We start from the raw sequence: 19425 nt of genomic DNA, 5'->3' as shown, positions 1-19425 counted from the left end.
ATCTCCCAGGTAGATGAGCTATGTCTGGGGTCAACAAACTAATTATGAGTAAATATCTGGGAATGAAACAGAAAGAGGGACGCTCATGGAGAGTGGGAAGAAAGTTGAAATAGACTAAGTGGCTTATACAGAAGGACTTGTGGATGGACTCACTGGGAGGAAAAGAAGACGGCCAGCAAGTCAGTGGGATTCAGGCAGTTTTGGCTGCCAAAACTATGCCGGTTTTAGATGTACTGAAGATGCTCCCAGAGTAGAGGGAAGATTACTGAAGATTAACAAGGATTATGTTTTGAGGAATCAGACTCTGAGCAGAATTTTGGAGAAAGAAGAGGATCTGAAGGTCATCATTTTACTAGCTATGAGAGGATGACAGCTGTTAATGAAGAGCCATCTATTAATTCTAAAGAGAACCTGATATACTGTAACTGCAATTTAAGACCACTGTTTTCTTTAAAAAACATTACTTTGCAATAGGAAAATAGTTAATTACCGACAGCAGACCATTAATGTCATAAAGTTTTTTTTATTATTACTACTGCAGTCTAACTTTTCTATGGCAGTTAAGTCAAAGGAAAAGAGGGGGTCTTTAAGACACATTATTTGCTTTAGATGCATGTCACTGATAAACTATCTAGCTATGAAAGTAAAAATGTGAGGCAATCCAGAAGTTTGTTTTAAATTTTGCAATATTACAGTTAAAGAGAAATAATAAATTAGTTCACAATATAGTTTTTGTTTATTGTGAATGACGGTTTGATCCTAAGCATTTCCACACTCCCTGCAACAGCTACACTGCATAAGCAAGAATGCATTTCTTCCAAATATATTTGTCTCATGGTTTCTTATTTCCTTGCGTTTTATTGGTTTGTTGCAATATACTGAGACAAAGAAGTCAAGAATGAATCTTAAAAGAATATTTTTTTAATTAGCACTTCCTGATTTTTGGAGGCAAAAGATAAAGTAGTTCCTTGGGCAAGCCATTTTCCTGAAAAAAATGTTCAGAGGAGGAGGAGAGGAAGAGTAAGATGGTTTTTTTTGGGGGGGGGGTGCTTTTCAATTTTCTGTCAAGCATGTGAATGTGTTGAACAAGTGTTCACAGATAATTTTATGTCACTTTTTGGTCAAATTAATACATATTGCAATACTCAGAATAGGATCCAGCTGAAATTCAAAGTAAGTCTAGTAGATAAAAAATGAAAAATGTTCCTTTTCTACTTTTTTCTTCTCATAGCACTTACTCGTTTCACTCCCATGGTCTCCAGTTTATCTTCAAGTGTCTCTTCCAGAATTGGCCGGAATTGCTTCAACAAATTGGGATCCTTCCGCAGTGTTTCCAGAACTCTATTCTTCCTGTCCAAAGTATCCTCCAGTTCTGCAGAAACTGAAGCATGGTTAAAAATTCCAATTCTGGAATGTTTAACATTTATATCCTACCCCAAAACTGCCACTTAAACATTTATTTCAGGCAAACAAAAAACAGACTTCTTCATCTGACTTCAATTTAATCTGCTATTGAAGGAGATAGGTTGTGTAAAATTCAAGAAAATAGTCCTAAATCCTTCAGTCATTCCAGGACAGAAGAAACAACCCAATTAAAATATAGTGATCTCATGTAGTGCTTGATTTAATATAGTCCTAATCTATGAATAGAATGCTAACTCCATTACTATTAATTTCTACACTGCCAACCTCTAGAATTAATTACGAAATTCTTCTAAAACCCAAAGTAAATGACTAGCCTCCCCTCCCCCCCTCTTCTCTCTCTCTCTCAGTAATAGTAATATTTAGCCTATAAGAACAGTGGCAGGTGTAATTTACAAAATATACCTTCTTCGCTAGATTCTTCTACCTCTTCTGTCTTGGGTACTTGTTGGCTTTCTGGAAATTAAAAGCATTTTTTTAAAAACATGTCTATATTCATATTCCAAAACACAATCACATTTTTGACATTATCAAGGCATTAACACGAGTTAGCCATTATTTTAATGGGAACTAAGTGTAACTTAATTTGGCCATTATTTTAATGGGAACTAAGTGTAACTTAATTTGGCTCCAGCCCAGCTCTCTTAAAAGGAAAGAGAAAACAATTTGAAGCAAGTAGCACCATGAAACTATTCTATTAAGAAAACTGATAGGAAAAAAATGGACCAAATGAAAAGTAGTATCACTGGGACTCCCTGCAAAATCCGTGAACCATCACTTTATATTATGATAAATATCTCATCTGGATGCATAAAGTGAACAGGGGGAGAGAGAGAAATAATAATATGTAAATGAACCTTAGGTTTTTGTACGGGTTTAAAAACATTACCATACTCCATTACAAGTTGTTCAGCAAACTTAAGCATGGTAATGAAATATATGTATATTGTTTTTCTCTCTTTCTCTTGCCTTCTCTTGTTGTCATGTGGAATTTCATATTTTACTAGACAACCTACAATCTGAAATATTTCATTTCAGAAATATTTGCTTATCTAAACAGAGAAACAGAGTGGGTGGGCAAAAAACAATGGGGGCAGGGGTGACTTCTGACTTCCTGCGGGCTTCTCCACTGACTTCTCTTATGAGATGCTGACAGGGAAGATTGGAAATTATGATTGTGTAATTGTTGGGCTGTAGCACCTCCAATTTTGCCAAATTCCAATTCCATGTGAGTAATGGGGACTACATTATGGATGCATTCTTTAAGTTAGCCTATTTCAAGTATGTTGATTCATAAATGATTGCCTTATGAGCAGTGGTGGGATTCCAATGATTTAACAACCAGTTCTCTGCCCTGATGACCGGCTGGGTGGTCATGTGACTGGGTGGTCATGGCCAACTTGTATGGTCTCACCCTTAGGAAATTTCTCTTTAGTCCAATTCACAATAAAATAGCACAATAAAATAGCACTGTTTCAATATTTAGAATAAAATAGAATTGAATAACAATAGCAATAGCAGTTAGACTTATATACCACTTCATAGGGCTTTCAGCCCTCTCTAAGCGGTTTACAGAGTCAGCATATTGCCCCCAACAACAATCTGGGTCCTCATTTTACCCACCTCGGAAGGATGGAAGGCTGAGTCAACCCTGAGCTGGTGAGATTTGAACAGCCCAACTGCAGAACTGCAGTCAGCTGAAGTAGCCTGCAGTGCTGCATTTAACCACTGCGCCAACTCGGCTCATTATAACAGAATAACAGAGTTGGAAGTGACCTTGGCGGTCTTCTAGTCCAACCCCCTGCTTAGGTAAGAACCCTACACCACTTCAGACAAATGGTTATCCAACATCTTCTTAAAACTTCCATTATTAGAGCATTTACAACTTATGGAGACAAGTTGTTCCACTGATTAATTATTCTGTCACAAAATTTTGAAGAGTTCCTACAAAAATGGATGAGTCGATCTATTTTTCAAAGCACCAAAAGGCATGACAATAAACAATGTATAGAAACTAAGCAAAGACAGAAGCAACCTAGGACTAAGAAGAAATTTCCTAAGGGCAAGACCAATCAACCAATGGAATAGCTTGCTTCAGAAGTTGTGGATGCTCCATCACACACAAGAAACACAGTTACAAGATAATCTGAAATCTTTACAGTCTAATACTGTAAACTAACTCTTAAATGATGAAAATGCAGGATCAAAATACATAAACATAGAAACAGCATTGCAATCCCATTCCAAATTAATAACATCAATTCTGCTAATTAGAATGTGCATTTAAAAAGACATTAAGAACTCTGACATGAACACTACTGCTCTATATTAACATTTTTGAAACTCCTTCCCTGGCCTAATGCTGTCAAGAACAAGGAGAGATTCAACCTAGAAATAAGGAGGAATTTTCTAACTGTGAGAACAATCAACCAATGGAACAGCTTGCCTTCAGAAGTTGTGGGAGCTTCATCACTGGAGGCTGGATATTGGACTGCCATTTGTCAGAAACAGTATGGGGTCTCCTGCTTGGGTAGGGGTTGGACTAGATGACCTACAAGATCCCTTCCAACTCTTGTTAGTCTGTATGATCTGTAAATTTCTATTGTTTCTGTGCTGACTGCATTCCTGCAGTTTTGTTATCGCAACTAAGTATTCGCCTGTTAAATGGTTCTTGGCTGTCTGCCCGAACCGGAGCTATTAACTGACGGAAGAGAGAAGGAAAAACACACACACTTGCATTTTAAGCCTGCATTTTAAAAGAGCTAGAATTTTTCTGCTGACAAAATGGCTAAGTGGTTATTTCTTCTTTTTCTTTTCCCTTCCTTTGGTTAATTACAAATGAGCAGGAATTTCTGATGTGTGTGTGAGCTACTGGAAACGTTAGGCTGGCAGGCTGGCAGCCTTGACTATTTAGCCGGTCCACTTAGAACTCCATAAAGAGTTAACAAACGGCTCCTCCGAACTGGTGCCAACCAGTTGAATCCCACCAGGACAGAGGCACCAATTCACCCAATTTAAGATTATAAACAGGATAATTTTACTAATATATAGATCTTCTTTCTGGATGTAGAAGCATGGCTATTGAAGAATTCTGTAGTTTTGTCAAAAGAGAAAGAAAATCCACTGTAATTATGGACAGTTATTCAATATAGGGATTGGTCATTACCTCTGGGTTTGCTGGAAGTCAGAAGCTTAATCTGAAAGGTAATGTAAGTATGTAAAGTAAGTCAGCTATTATTTACAAGGTCTAATAAGTATTTAGCTGATATGATTGGTACATAATAACGTAAATCAATTTACAAAGTTACTACTCATATTTCGAAAATGTGTTTCACCTGCTTCATACGCCTATTCTACTATCAAGAAGGGAGTGACATAGCAAGAGGAAGAACGTGCCTGGCACTTTACAGAAAAGGAGCAGTGAAAGAGAATTTTCTTTGATCTCTCCCAGATACAAGACTCAGTTACTATTTTGAAGACGAATTAAAAGAAAGCACATTTCTGCCTCTTTCTTTCAATCCAGGGATCAAAAAGTATGAAGCATTATTCAGGCAGGAACTCAATCAAGGGAGGATCAACATGACCGCAAATGGATATTAATATCACCTTAAAGTTCAACATTTTATCTGCCATTGCCTAATAATTTATTTTTTATCCTCATCTCCCCTTTAAGCCTATATGCCTGAGTTCATGACCAATCATTTATTTCTAATATATCAAGTCATTTTAGAGGTGTAAAGTAAGTAAAGGAAAACTACATTCTGGTGTAAATCATATATATTGTAGGATGAAAGTTTCTCACCAGCCCAGCAATTAGATTATCTGGATTACAGAGCTGTGCAACAAATTGGATTGAAAAGCAAATTGTGATTTGGAGCATGTGTAGTATACAGATAGGATCTGCAGGTATTGCGTTAAAATGGCTATATCTTTTTCAAGATTCAAGTTGTTACCTCCACAACTAATGCATAATCCATTTTATTTAAGGTATTGTCAACACCACACATGTTCCAAATCACATTTTGCCCTTTAATTCTGCATCATACTTAGCTCAATTGATTGTGTTTGGAATAAGGGGAACATTAAGACACACAGTTTCCATACAAAATATGAAATGGCAATATAGTCCAGAAATGCTGACTCATGGGAGTCTACTAAAAGTATAGTTTGACTCTCAGAATACAGGAGAGTTCTGGTTTGAAAACAAACACATGATCATCTCTACATTGAAGAATTTAGTCCTGACACCCTCCTCACCCAAAGGAAATCTCCAGCTGGGGATGGACTCTCCATTACTCTAATGCTTCTGGGTGGGTTTTGATCTGGGTCATGTGGTAATGGGTGTGTGTGCGCGCGCGCGAGGGAGAGGGGGCCAGCATAAGCATCACAAATAGTATAAAGGTGGTGGGGAGCACAGAATCTTAGCTCTGACAATTTATTCATCACCTTAGTGCTTTGTTGGTCAGTTCGTGCCGGAGGAGATAAACTACGTTTCAAACCATACCTCTGTTTAGCTGTTATCCTTTCCCTTCGGAACCTGACAATATAAAGAACTTCTCAGAAGAATTGTATTCAGCTTACTGTTTTCTCCTGAGATTGGATAACACCAGCTTGTTCTCTGAGTTGTGTGATAAGGGAGGCAAATTGTTTCTTGTTGTATTCAGCCATTTTAGATTGGTCAGAAGACAAGGAAGCCCTCAGTTTTTCATTCTCATTCTTCAGCTGAGACAGAAAAATAACATGTGGGTGAAAGATTATTCCATCCAACTAAACACTTCATTAATAGAGGCAAATGGTTAAAAATGCAATTATGAAGACTGCAACTAAATGGATTTAGTTGTCTATGGTCTAATGTCTCTAGAATCTGATTTCACAATGAAGGCATGCAATCTCGATCGATCCACCCACCCACCCACTTACCTACCTATGGCAAAACGAAACCCATTTGAGTTGAATTATTCTGAATCTTATTGCTTAGTCATACTATAAAACAATAAAGCATTGCACTGAAATATAATTCAGATACAAGTGTGGAGGGAATGGGATTATATCTGTAGATTTTGCTATCCTTCAAGAACATGCAATGTAATGTATGTGCACCATCGACAGTATATTTAAAATATCTACACATACGATATCAAACATAGATAGATGGCTGGAGACCCTTCAGATTTCCTTTGTCCACTAGAATCCTCTTTATACCATGGTGGAGAGTGTACCATCAGTTAATCTCCTTGTCTATAAGGATGGTGAAGCTATTTTATTTCCTCTCCATGACAGTTCCTCCTGCCCCCTCTGCCCTAAATGAATAGACATGACTGGCATTAATTATAGAATACAATGTCCTCATTTTTCTACTAATATAAAAAACTGCAAAAACATTTGAGTGTACTCACTTTTTCTTTTTCTTTCTCATTCTCCTTCTGAAGTTTCCTAAGTTTCCACTCCCACTCGGTTTTCTGATAAATAGTGGAAAAAGTACTCAGCCTCATTGACAATTATCTTGCCAATTATCTATCACAAGTTATTAGACTCTTAGCAAAAATGTCAGTCTTCACATTTTCTGATGCACCGGATTCAGAGTGCCAACTAATGATTTGGGAAATTGCATTTAGTCCTACAATGCCTTGTTTCACTGAGGAATCTGTAAACCCATTTAGTACACACCAGTATTTCCCAATCTGATGCTCTCCTGATATTCCCAGATACATAATTTGGGAATTTAGGATATAGTTAGGAACGCTTGAAGTCATGGTCAATGTACCTGGAGAACGTGGCACGACAAAACTGTGAAGCCCTTATCCGCGGAGACATAAGCGCGGCGCTAAAGCCGCGACGTCATCATCGCGCATCATCACCGCCGTGACAACAGCGCGGAAACAGAAGGGCGCTTTAAAACAGCGCCGCGGCAGAAAGCCGATTTCAATTAAGGTAAGGGTTAGGATTAGGTTTAGGTTTAGGGTTAGGTTTAGGGTTAGGGTACTGAGTGCTTGGGAATACGCGGATTTGCCCTCCGCGATTATGTCATCGCGGTAGGGTCGCATTTTTCCTTAGCACTTCAAACGGAGCGAATTAGTCTTTGCGCTTATGTCTCCGCGGATAAGGGCTTCGCGGATTTGTGGTGGAACCCCTGGAGAAAGGACTACTAGAGGATGATCCTATCATATTATTAAAAAATGAGTTTTGCAGGATTCATCTACATCTTTCTTTGTAACTATATATGTATATATGTGTGTGAGTGTGTGTGTGTTAGCCATTCCTCGCTCTAGGAGGCAGTGCTCATCTCCGTTTCAAAGCCAAAGAGCCAGTGCTGTCCCAAGACATCTCCTTGGTAATGTGGCTGGCATGACTAAATGCTCAAGGCACATGGAACGCTGTTATCTTCCCACCAAAGGTGAATCCTATTTTTCTACTTGCATTTTTACATGCTTTTTAACTGATTGGTTGGCAGAATGTGTGTTTGTGTGTGTGTGTGGGGGGGGGGGGTTAAATTGCACCTTGTATAACTTTACTGATTAAAAATTATTGTCTTAGAAAGATCAATATAAATAATCTGTTCTGAGCAATCTGTTCACTATGGTCCTGATAATGTTCTTTAATGGTTATAGAGCTAAAATTAACTACTGAATACAAAGGGCTATAAACAAAAGATATTAATTTTAAGTGATAAGTGAATCTATTAGTATACAATAGCTCAAAATCATCAAAATTATAATTCCCCCCAAAATAAGTCAGTATGCTCATGGCTGAGTTGATTGTGAACCCTTGGAGCTGTTGTCTCAATATGACTGACGGACATATTGAGACTGGAAAAGGCTACATTATTCCTTTAGGTTCCCCTACCTGTTGTTCAATCCTTGCCTTCATCCCATGTAATTCTTTCTGAGTCTTAGTCCACTGTTGTTTCTCTAAAGAATCGTCATCTTGCAATGTCCCAAGATGTGAGGCTACTGTATTCTTGACTTGTAGTTCCTGAAGTTTCTGCAGAAGGAATATGTGATCTATGACAAAGTGACATAATCTGTAGCTGCCATAAAAATCAAAAATATTTTTCTACGTAACATGCAACATCTTCCATTTGACACATATACTTACATACAGCACTCTAATTGAGGTATGGGTATATGTCAGAGGGATCAGAATTCCCAATTGTATCTTACTTTAAATCTCTGATCAAGGTTTTATTCTGATTGGGAAAATACTGATCTAAATATTATCACAATCACTCATATGGCAACTTATTGTCTGCCATAGGAAGAAGTCTGGAGAATAATAGAGAAAAATATGATTGTAAGGCTTCTTGTGGTTGTTTTACTCTTTCTCACAGATCATAAAACTGCTCACTCTTCCTTCCCAATAACCCAACCACATGTGATAGGAAGAACAGGGGAGAACATGCATTTGAATGCCAATTCATGATGTAGAAAACTGAAACATAATCTTTGATATCAAATGCTTATTGCCTACAACTGTGATGACAAAACTATGGCATGCCACAGGTGGCACATGGAGCCATATTTAGTAGCATGCCAGTTGTCAGTTCCAGCACACATGTGCATGCTGGACAGGTGATTTTTCGACTTCCGCAGGCTTCAGGAAAGCCTCTGGAGGCTGGAAAGAGCAAAAAACATCCCCAACCGGCCAACCTGAAGTTTGTTCCCAAACTTCTGGTTGGGACCATTTTTCACCCTCCCCAGGCTTCAGGAAAGCCTCCGGAGGCTGGAGAGGGCAAAAAAACCTGGCCTCCTCCAGAGGCCCTCTGGAAGCTGGAAATGGATTGTTTCCAAACTTCCGGTTGGGATGTTGGGACCATTTTTTTGTCCTCCCAAGCCTCTGGAGGCTTTCCTGAAGCCTAGTAAGGGTGAAAAACGGCCCCAAAGGGCCAACTGGAAGTTTGGAAATGATCCGTTTCTGGCTTCTGGAGGGTCTTGGGAGGTTGGGGGAGGCCGTTTTCACCCTCCCCAGGTTTCAGAAAAGCCTCTGGAGCCTGGGGAGGGGTCACACATGCATGCACGGGGGGCGGAGAGATTGAGTGGGCACGCACGTGCACGCAATTTTGGCACGCCGTAAGAAAAAGGTTCACCATCACTGGCCTAGAATACCTCTATCACATCAAGGCTATTGTATTATCTCCTCCTATTATTCTTGTAATATTGGTAAAGTTCTAATAAGGCTTCAAATATTTGGGGTAAGCTCTCCTCAGTCAGAAAAATTGTTTTCCTAGTCCTACCCAGGTTTGGACCTACCCATTTTGCTATCTGCAGCAAAGGACAGAATGCACCGTCTTATCATTTTATGTTAAATAAAAGAATGATAGGATTAGTAATAGCATCCTGCATTCCTAATCAGTAGCTTAGTTTAAGGCATTTGGAAGTAAATCATATGATGTAAACTGCTCTGTTTTCCAACATTTTTCTAGCAATTAGATTTTTATCCCCTTGATATATAAATAAGGCAGTAATATTTATTATCAATATATCACATATTTTCACTTCAAGAATAAAGATGTGTCCATGCTGAATTAATGATGGCAAACATGTTGAGTATTCAAGAAAATAGGAAAATTGCAAGCCACGTATTTTCCTTACTCCTTCCATGACAGAATTTTTGTTGGAAAAGTCCTTGATTTCCGTGACAAAAAGTTGCCTGAGTTCTTCCATCTCTGTGTGAAACTTCGCTCTCTCCTCTTCCTTCCATCTTTCAAATTTCCTCCTTTCCTCATCTTCCTTTTGGCGAAGACGCTCTGCTTCCTATAAGAAAAGAATTATCCCAAAATGGAAGGTAAAGTAGTTATAGGGCTAAGAGTAGATTCAGGGAATTGAAATATTTTAAAAACTTTAGCAGGCAATCAAACTAAACAAATATTCTGAATGAAAAACTGAATGAGGATTCTGGCCAGACCTTGAGATCCTAGTTTGAGCTGAAAGTTTAGCATTGCATTCATCAATGACTTAGAGCTGGCTGGGATATTTTGGGAGTTGAAGTACACACGTATTAAAATGGCTGGGCAAACACTGATAGACCAAGCGATAAACTGAATGACAGTAACTTGCAAAGACAGTTTGTACTATAACAAATCAGTGACGTGCAGTGAGGTTTATGCCTGGTGAGGCTCAGCTGGGCATCCTTTTGCGAAGCAGCTCAGCAGGGCAGTGGTCGGCCTTGGTGGTGGTGGTGGGAATTTGCATTGCGGGAGCCACAAGCGCCCGGGTTTGCAGCAAAGGCACTTGGCGGCTCCCGCGATGCAAAGTGCCCCGCCGCCCCCGATGCCGTCGCCCACCTGCTGCCCCGGCCTGCGGCCGCTGCTTCTCCAACCTCCGCTACTGGAAGTCCTGGATTGCCTCTGGGGGAAGGCTGAATGAGAAGCGGAGCGAAGCTTCTCCACGGCCTCCTGGCGCTGTGCAGAGGCTCTCGCAGGAGCGTGTGCCAGCGGCCGGTGGCCCAGAGCGGCCCCGGCTGCGAGACAAGGCAGCGCTTAAAGCAGCCGCTGCTGCCGCCACCACCCCTCCTTCCCCCGGGCGGGACGTTCCTGCCACCTTGGGCCGCTTTGCCACGTGGCAGCTGCTTCTGCAAGGAGGCGCTGGGCCAAGAACTGGAGAAGTCGGTGGATCCTGTCTTCTCCTCCAGTTCTCCAGAGGCGAGAGCCTTTGCGCAGCGCTGGGAGGCCGCAGAGAAGCTTTGCTCTGCTTCTCACTCAGCCTTCCCCCAGAGGCGATCTGGGACTTCCAGCGGCGGAGCCTGGAGAAGCAGGCTGGGGTAGCGGGCAGGCGGCAGCATCGGGGCACTTTGCATCGCAGGAGCCGCCAAGCGCCCAGGTCTGCAGCAAAGGCACTTGGCAGCTCCTGCGATGCAAAGTGCCCGTCTCCACAAGAAAGAAGCGAGGGCTTCTCCCGCCTGGCTCTTGCAAGGAAACCCCCAGCTAAGCGTTTTATGGCTGGCTGAAATGCACGGACGTTTCAAGCCACCCACAGGGGGACTAGGAGGGAAGGGGTCGCTCCTCAGGAGTCTATCTAGCCAGCAGCCCCAGGAGACACTCCCCCCACGAGAAGAATTGGGCCCACCAAAGGTCCCACACCCACCCACCTTTGGGATGCAAGAGACGGCAAGGCTTGCAGCGAAGGGAATCTGGACCCTGGGAAGGTTGGGGAGGGGTGAAGAAGCGAGCCTCCTCCTTCTCCCCCACTCCTCTCTCCTCTGAAGCACGCCCTCCGAAATAACCTGCCCAACGTAAGCGTGCTCAAGAAGACATGATTTGCTGCTCCCAGATCAGGAGGCAGGAGAATTAGTGCCTCTTTTGCATCTGAAGTTTTTTGCCTTTTAATTCTTTCTTAACTTTTAGAAGGCGAAAAATTCCTTATGCAAAGGAGGCCCCGAGTTCTCTCGCCTCCTGCTTTGGTTAACACTACGCAGACACCAAGCCACTGTGATCTGGAATCTGGTAGCAACTATCTTGGCTTTAATTATTTAAAAAAAATTATTTAAATTTCTTTCCTTTTCCTGAGGAGACTGGTGAGGCTCCACCTCCCTTGCCTCTAGTGACTGCACGTCCCTGTAACAAATATTTGCAGTGCAACCTATGCCCCACTAAGTTTATTGGGATTTAATTTCAGTCTTGCAGACCCTAATACTATCATGCCAAGTCTAATTTCTAGTTATTGTACAGACAACTGTTTACCATTTTGACTACTTGTAGATATTTGAGAGCAAGATGGTATTTTCAAATAGCAACTGGAGGGGAAACAGAGATCTGGTAAAGATCATTCTGAAGGAATAAACTTATCTGAGTTATTTGATTTTGTTTTACCTGGGAAAATCAACTGGCCACACCAGTGTAGAAGACAGGGCTTTCCCTTCAAGCTGAGCTCAATTCCTGGTAAATTCATGGATGTATCTAGGTAGTTGATGGCCAGTAATACAGAAGCCTTTTGCTGCTATTTCTTTTGAATTTTCTCTAAATTATTAATCAAGAACGAAGATGCATTTTACCAATTTAATCTACTGTCCTAATATTTCTCAGAGGACGTCTATTAAAATACTAATTAATAATCATCCTATTTAGCTTCTGGGCCCAGAGAAGATTGGCCTGTTGTTGAATCACTGCTGACATTTTTGACAGAGCATGGATTATTCCCATTTTGCCTACCTATAATTAGTTTTCACCTTGACAAAAGGCATTTGACTTTTGCTTTCCTTTTTATTCATACTCTTACCAATTCATACCTGAGCCCTTTGCTGACTCTCAGCTTCCAGCTGGACATGGGTCTCCTTCAACTTGACTTTCAGGTCTTCGATCTCACTTTCCATTTGCTGCACCTGTTTCTTCTTCAAATTCTCTTCAAGTCGATTAAAAAAGAGGCAATGTTAGTGAGGGCCTCAACTAGAAATTGAAGCTGTACAAAGAAGCTGAGATAGGAATTCAACTTCTTACTAGATTTTTATGCTGAATTATTTCTCAAGAATGAAGATGCATTTTGTAATAAATGCTGCAAACTTTTTAGCCAGTTTGGTTAGTGGTTAGGGCCAGGGTAGAAAACAGGACACCACCACCTTAGCATTGAAAGCCAGCTGGGTGACCTTAGGCCAGTCATGCTCTCTCAGTCCAACGACCTCACAGGATTGCTGTTTTGGGGAAAATAGGAAGAGAAATGTCTGTTCTATGTGTTTGCCACCATGAGTTACTTATAAAAATATTAAAGGCAGGACACAAACTGATAATAAGGTAGGTAGGTAGGTAGGTAGATAGATAAATTCAAAATGCAGGGAAAACCAAGATAAATGTAAATTTTGAACCATTTTCACTTATTCAAAAATGAATTGGCATTTTCTGTTTCAAGAGAAACGAGGTTAGGTATATAACCACTGTAATTTAAAAAGTTTTTAAAAATCTATGGCATTTATTAAATATAGGTCTCCCTAATTTGACAAGATGCTGCAAACAGTTAAAAGTTTAAACCAGGGGTAGTCAACCTTTTTATACCTACCGCCCACTTTTGTATCTCTGTTAGTAGTAAAAATTTCTAACCGCCCACCAGTTCCACAGTAATGGTGATTTATAAAGTAGGGAAGTTAACTTTACTTTATAAAATTTAAAAAGCAGTGTTACAGCAAACCTCTACTGCCCACCATGAAAGCTGGAATGCCCACTAGTGGGCGGTAGGGACCAGGTTGACTACCACTGGTCTAAACCTTAACCTCCAAAGCTTTTATTTAGATTTTAAAATTGCGATGATGATATAGTGATTCAGAAAGTTTACAAATATTTTCAGCTCCAGGTTCATTTTACCTTTATGTAAAGACAGATACACAGTGGTTTGGACATTATGGCAGTATCAGATTTATTGCAAAAGCTTTGTTACATTAAAATCTACCTTAATTTAGCTTCACACACAATGTATCTCCTTCCTTTACTCTGAAAGTGGATATAAATAAGCCTCTGCATGCCAGTATTAATAAGTTAATAAGTGAACTTCCTTTCTCTCTCTCCCCCCCCCCCAAACCTTTGGATTTTCCTCCATAGGAGAAATATTCAGGCCTATTAGTGCTTACCAAGTGCAGTGGCTTCAGTATGTCTTCGCTCCATGTGGCCTTGTAGAAAGGAATAATTCATGAAGGTCTTGTCACAGAGCTGGCACTAAGAAACAAGCAGAAGGACGAAAAGTCATCTAAGGACAGATTAAGCATGTAATCCGATCGTAGAATAATTTCTCCAAGTAGTTCTCATTCTCTGCTCATTTATTTATCTTTTGAGACTTAGTGACAAGCAAAGTCAATGGAGAAGCAAAATTTACTTAACAACTGTTACTAACTTAACAACTGCAGTCATTCACTTAACAACCATAGCAAGAAAGGTGGTAAAATGTGCCCAAACTGTCTTCCTTAGCAACATAAATTTTGGGCTCAATTGTAGTCATAGGTTGAGGACTATCTGTTTTTAGTTAGCATCATATTTTCTGTAAACTTAAAATAGTTCTAAATCTTGGATTAATGGAATAATTTGAAGCATTTTATCCAAACTAATATTCCCAATCTTTATATACATATACATACACACACAACACACACACATACTGTATGTGTGTAAGTGTATGTATATACTCTCAATCTTACATGGGAAAAGACCCGAATACACCAAAACATGTGTGTGTATGTATGTATGTACATACATACATACATACATACATACATACATACATACTTGTAATGTTGCATTTGCATTTGTGTCAGATGTCATTGTTATTTAGGACAGTTTCTATTTTTCAAATGTCAATCTCTAATAAACAATTATGAGGGATTTTAATCAATTTCACCTGTTATGAAATTTAAATATATTTCTTCTACCAATAACTGCTCAAATGGTAATATTGTTCTTTGTATTCAAAGACTGAATGCTTTCAGCACTCCATAGTTATGGTCAGAAATATGTGCAACACAATCTTTACTGTGAAAACCAGGTGCTAAATGGGTCTAAATGTGTCTTTATTTACATATCTGAACTCTTGAAAGTGCAAATAAGTATAATGAGGTATGCTGAAAAAATAAGCTTGAAATGAGAGCAGAAAACTAAGAACTAATCCACATGAAGGGTAAGGTTAGAAAGAGTTCTGTAGGTGTTAGGGAAACTATAATAAGGAATTCCAGCATTAACTGGGGAGAAGACAATGGCAAACGTTTTCTGTATGGATGCAAAGAGAATTGTATACACATAATTGGAACATTTAGATGAATTTGGGTATTTCATATGGCTCTTCTGTTCTGTGACATTCAGAAGGCAACCAGGGGGCTCCCTTGTTTCTAGGGCAAAGTTGTTCCAAAAGAGGGAATTCCTCAGATAGTGTTTGCTTCATGACACCTTCATGACACAATTGAACCACACAACAGTGAGGACTTTCAGCAGATACTCTACTGGCTTTGATCGGACAGGCAGAATTTATCTGGGAAAGGCAGTCTCACAGATATTCAATCTCAAGACATAGAGGCCTTTATAAGTAACAAAACTTTATAATTTCAGTTGGAAATACACTGTTAAGTAAGGGAATTCCTTACTTAACTGCAACAAGACTCTCCCTAAGAATATGGGCACTGCATTTTCTACTAGTTGAAGTTACTGGACAACCTGCAAGACAAATTTCGTGTAAAGTGAACTACAGTAACCTGGGCACAAGATGGTAAGTGTATGAATGACCTTCAGTACTTCCTGTTCTAGATAATGTTACTGGCCTGCACTCTTTCAGAGATGCCATAAGTTCATAAATATTCCTAAATTATTACCTTGCCCAGTGTGGGATAGCACTATTCTACTCAGAAACAAAGTTGGTACTTATCCAGAAATAAGAGGTTTTTGTATGTACAGCCCCTCTTTTTTGTTTGGTTAAGCCTAAGCATCTTTAACATATTGATGACACCTCACTCTAAACTGGCAAATGACTTCTCTCAGTGGTTCATGTAGAGCAGTGATTCCCAACATGGGCCCCACGCCCCACAGGGGGGGCAATTTGATTTTTAATGGGGGCAATTTCAATCTTGTTTAAACCTGGTTAATGGCCTTTTAGGCTTCCTCCGCGTGGGTAGAGTTCACTTTTTGAGTACAGTAAAAATTATATGTCAACTTCCTGGGCGGGATCTTGCTGATGGCGGCAGCTTAATAGAGCTGCCCCCGGGTTTCTGGTTGCGTTATCTGCCTAGATATCTGGCAGGTACCTCACTCTTCAGGCAAGAAGAGGGGGAGAGAAGATCCAGCTGGCAAGAGCTTTTCCTTTGAAGTTTGCAGCCTTTTTGGCTGCGAAGAGAAGGGGGGCCAGCCGAGGCTGAATCATTATCTCACTGAAATTCCTAGCCGTCTTCTTCATGGCTCAAAGTAAGATACCTCCACTTAGGACAATATTTGAACTATTTATCTGAATTTAATACAAGCAGAGTCCGTATCTGAAAAATTATATGTCATGGGCGGGGGGAGGGGGAGATCAGGATTTTAATGATGCTTAGGTGGGGCATGGCCAAAAAAAGGTTGGGAACCACTGATGTAGAGGTTAAATAGGATAGAGAAAAGAACTGACTTCTGTGGTTTACCATAGCGAACTGCATTTTCAATGATGTATGCATTTTTCTATGGCTTTTCCACTGGAAAAATTGAGAATTTAAAATTGCCAAATTTCAGTGAATCTCTGAAAAATTAGGCACATTTTGTGTTAAAATGCAGACTGAATAAATTTCTCATGCATTTCCTATACCTTAACCTCACCTTGTGGTAGTTGTTGGCTCCAGCTTGCAAGAGCAGCTGTTGGGTGGCAATCATTTTTTTCCGTCTCCTGCTCTCTTCCTTCACCCCCTTTAATTCTTCTGCTTGCTTATCCAGGTCATACTTGATACGCTTGCAGTCTTCAAGGACTGCCTGGTGCTGCTCCTCTTGCAGTGCCAAGTTCATACTTAAGTACTCCTGAGAGTGCAACAAATATTCAATGGTCAGCTGGGCCATCTTCAGAAACTTAAGGAGAACAGGGTCTACTGGCTGCTGACAATAGGGACACTTCTCCGCATCAAGGTTGCAAAAGGTGATACTATTGATATTTTCTTGAAGAGTGCCAAGATCCAGCTCACGAGCTACGCGTTCCACATCAATGGCACTGAATCGCCTCCAGTCAATGGTTTCTCGCCGCAACTGGAATTTAAAGGCTGGGATCACGGAGGGGATGGGTAGCATGTTGCCCGAAAAATCACCGGTGCGTTGGAAGTTCAGAGGAAACGTGGAGCCTGGCATATTTATCCAATAATGTCGAGATGTAGGCAGCGGAAATGGGTAATAGATATTAGATACGAAAGGCTAGGAAAAACAAGAATATATAGATGAATCAGAATGAAAAGAAAGTAACTGCAATATATTTACTTGAAGATATACAAATGGTTCTTGTTGAAGGACCACTCATTCAGTGATTGTTTGTATTATGTGTTGAACAAGTGGTAGATATGACTAGTCCTCAAAGTTCTGGCCAGTGCAGTGCTCCCACACTTCTGGGAATTTGTGTCCACTGGCCCAGATTTCCTCTCAGCATGTGATAATCACATGAACATGAGTTATGCTTTTCTTACCAGCTTCTCACAAGCAAAGTCAGGGAAGTTGGCAGAAAGTTTAAAGTTATGGTCATTTGAAGTCCTCACTTAATTACAAAACTGGGTAGTGAACTGCCATTGATAATAGGCACAGTTGCGTGACTGCCAGAACTGACTTGCTATTAAGCACAGTCAAGCTTTATGACTGCATCACTCAGCAATGGAAATTGTGATCCCGATAATCATTAAGGACTTCCTGTACTTGACATGTCTATACTGAACTGGACTTCACAAAATTGGCTTATTTTTACCTTTATTCAATACCAATACTCAAACACTGAGTGTATTATTGTTTGCATGTTAACTTACGTGATAACACAATTTATATACTCAAAAGTCAACTGTAACTCAATATAAGAGTAAGATAAGTGAGTTAATATACGTATTTCATTTTCTAATTAATTTACTAACCATTCAAATTTAACACCAGTTATCAATAGAAATGTTTCAGATTTCAGACTGAAAACATACAATATCTACAGTATATACTGAAAGGCATACAGATATCATTCAGAATTTATACATAGCTCTCTCAGACATTCAAAGGGCTACAAAAGTGCACATACCTGTGACCAGAAAATAAAATAGAAAATAAAAGCACTACTGAACTCTCTATAGTGAAAAATCAATCTAAGTACAGACATTTGTTTGCAGACCCATAAGCTTGAGGATGAAAATTTCAGTAATATCCAAAATGCAGCTGTATTGACCACATAGGCATGTAAAGGACTGAGAATGTGTCTTAGAAGGGAATATTTCAAAGGTACTTAATGGGAAACAGTACTACTTAATATTACATGAAAACTTTCATTACAAAGAGTGTGTTACCTTAATATATGTGAGAGTAATAGTTTGTTAGAATATATACATAATTTAACTCTAGCAATATATTGAGTTCTCTGTTTACCACAGAATAAAATGTGGAGGCCTTTTATTATTTTATATATATTACCATATCATAAATTATTTATTTCATGTTTACAGTATATATTTTTCTGTATATATGTTTTTAGCCAAGGATCAAGCTAGATGTGTTGAAGTCTGTTTATGAAAACGAAATAATTTCAAGTATTGGATATCATTCAGTAAAGTTTGATATATTCTTAGCATATTATTAAAAACACTCCATAAAATCTAAAAATATTTTAAACAAGGGCATGCAAAAATTGTTTGTAAACATTACACTATCTTTCACAGCACAATTAAAAGTATTCCCCTCGGTAAATTCAGTGGAAGTAGCGTCCACATAAGTCGACACAGGACTCAAATCATAGCATATAATTCCCCTAATGCTAACAGAAAAATGATTTTTGTTATATTGCACTCACGACACTTTCTCCAGGATTCAGTCAAAAGAGGAAGAAACGGTTTGCTAAAAGATACATACCATGATTTCAATAAAGAAAAGCTGTTCAAATCAACTTGGTTTTGTTACTTATCTTCAATGGGACAGTTGTGTTGAGCAACAGTGAGTTACCAGGTGTGTCTTGTGCAATGGTAACAGGATTCCAATGTTCTGCCAATAGCAGGGCAAATATACTGTGGTCCAATAGAATGTTCTCTCAATGGTAAAAGAACAATTCTTTACGTTGTAAGATAATTTTATTGTCATTTTTTACTGTGAGCACACTTGGCACCCGTTAAAAATGAAATTCTGTTGCCATACACATACATAACACGCATATACACATGCTATATACATACATACACACCCACCACTGTCCATTTTGAATACAGCATGGAAAGAGGATGCTTAAGAGTTCATAAGGTTGATGTTATATGGCTGCAACAGTGAACCTATGACACATGTGCCACAGGTGGCATGTGGAGCCATTTCTGAGGGGATGAGGGGCGTTGCCCTGTCAGCTTAAGTGAGCACTCGTGCACTGGCCATCTGAT

General features: G+C 39.6%; 1 protein-coding gene across 1 annotated transcript in view; it reads right to left on the bottom strand.

Moving 5' to 3' along the window:
* DZIP1L (DAZ interacting zinc finger protein 1 like) overlaps positions 1–18982 on the bottom strand; it is a 31480-nt gene extending 12498 nt beyond the window's left edge. Inside the window, exons 1-11 of the mRNA XM_087725571.1 lie at positions 18914–18982; positions 16661–17239; positions 13969–14053; positions 12643–12755; positions 10011–10172; positions 8266–8403; positions 6819–6881; positions 6004–6144; positions 4589–4619; positions 1828–1878; positions 1239–1372 (exon numbers count right to left, since the gene is read on the bottom strand). Of these exons, the coding sequence (XP_087581697.1) occupies positions 1239–1372; positions 1828–1878; positions 4589–4619; positions 6004–6144; positions 6819–6881; positions 8266–8403; positions 10011–10172; positions 12643–12755; positions 13969–14053; positions 16661–17239; positions 18914–18916 (1500 nt within the window). The 5' untranslated portion in view covers positions 18917–18982. The remainder of the gene's footprint in view (positions 1–1238; positions 1373–1827; positions 1879–4588; positions 4620–6003; positions 6145–6818; positions 6882–8265; positions 8404–10010; positions 10173–12642; positions 12756–13968; positions 14054–16660; positions 17240–18913) is intronic.
* Positions 18983–19425: the final 443 nt, after the last annotated feature.

Source organism: Thamnophis sirtalis, unplaced genomic scaffold, assembly GCF_051295495.1.
Source record: "Thamnophis sirtalis isolate CommonGarterSnake01/CBP01778 unplaced genomic scaffold, rThaSir2_p1.2 scaffold_11, whole genome shotgun sequence".
Taxonomy (NCBI): Eukaryota; Metazoa; Chordata; class Lepidosauria; order Squamata; family Natricidae; genus Thamnophis; species Thamnophis sirtalis.
The sequence above is the reverse complement of the archived record's forward strand: the minus strand, read 5'-3'. Positions and strand labels throughout refer to the sequence as shown.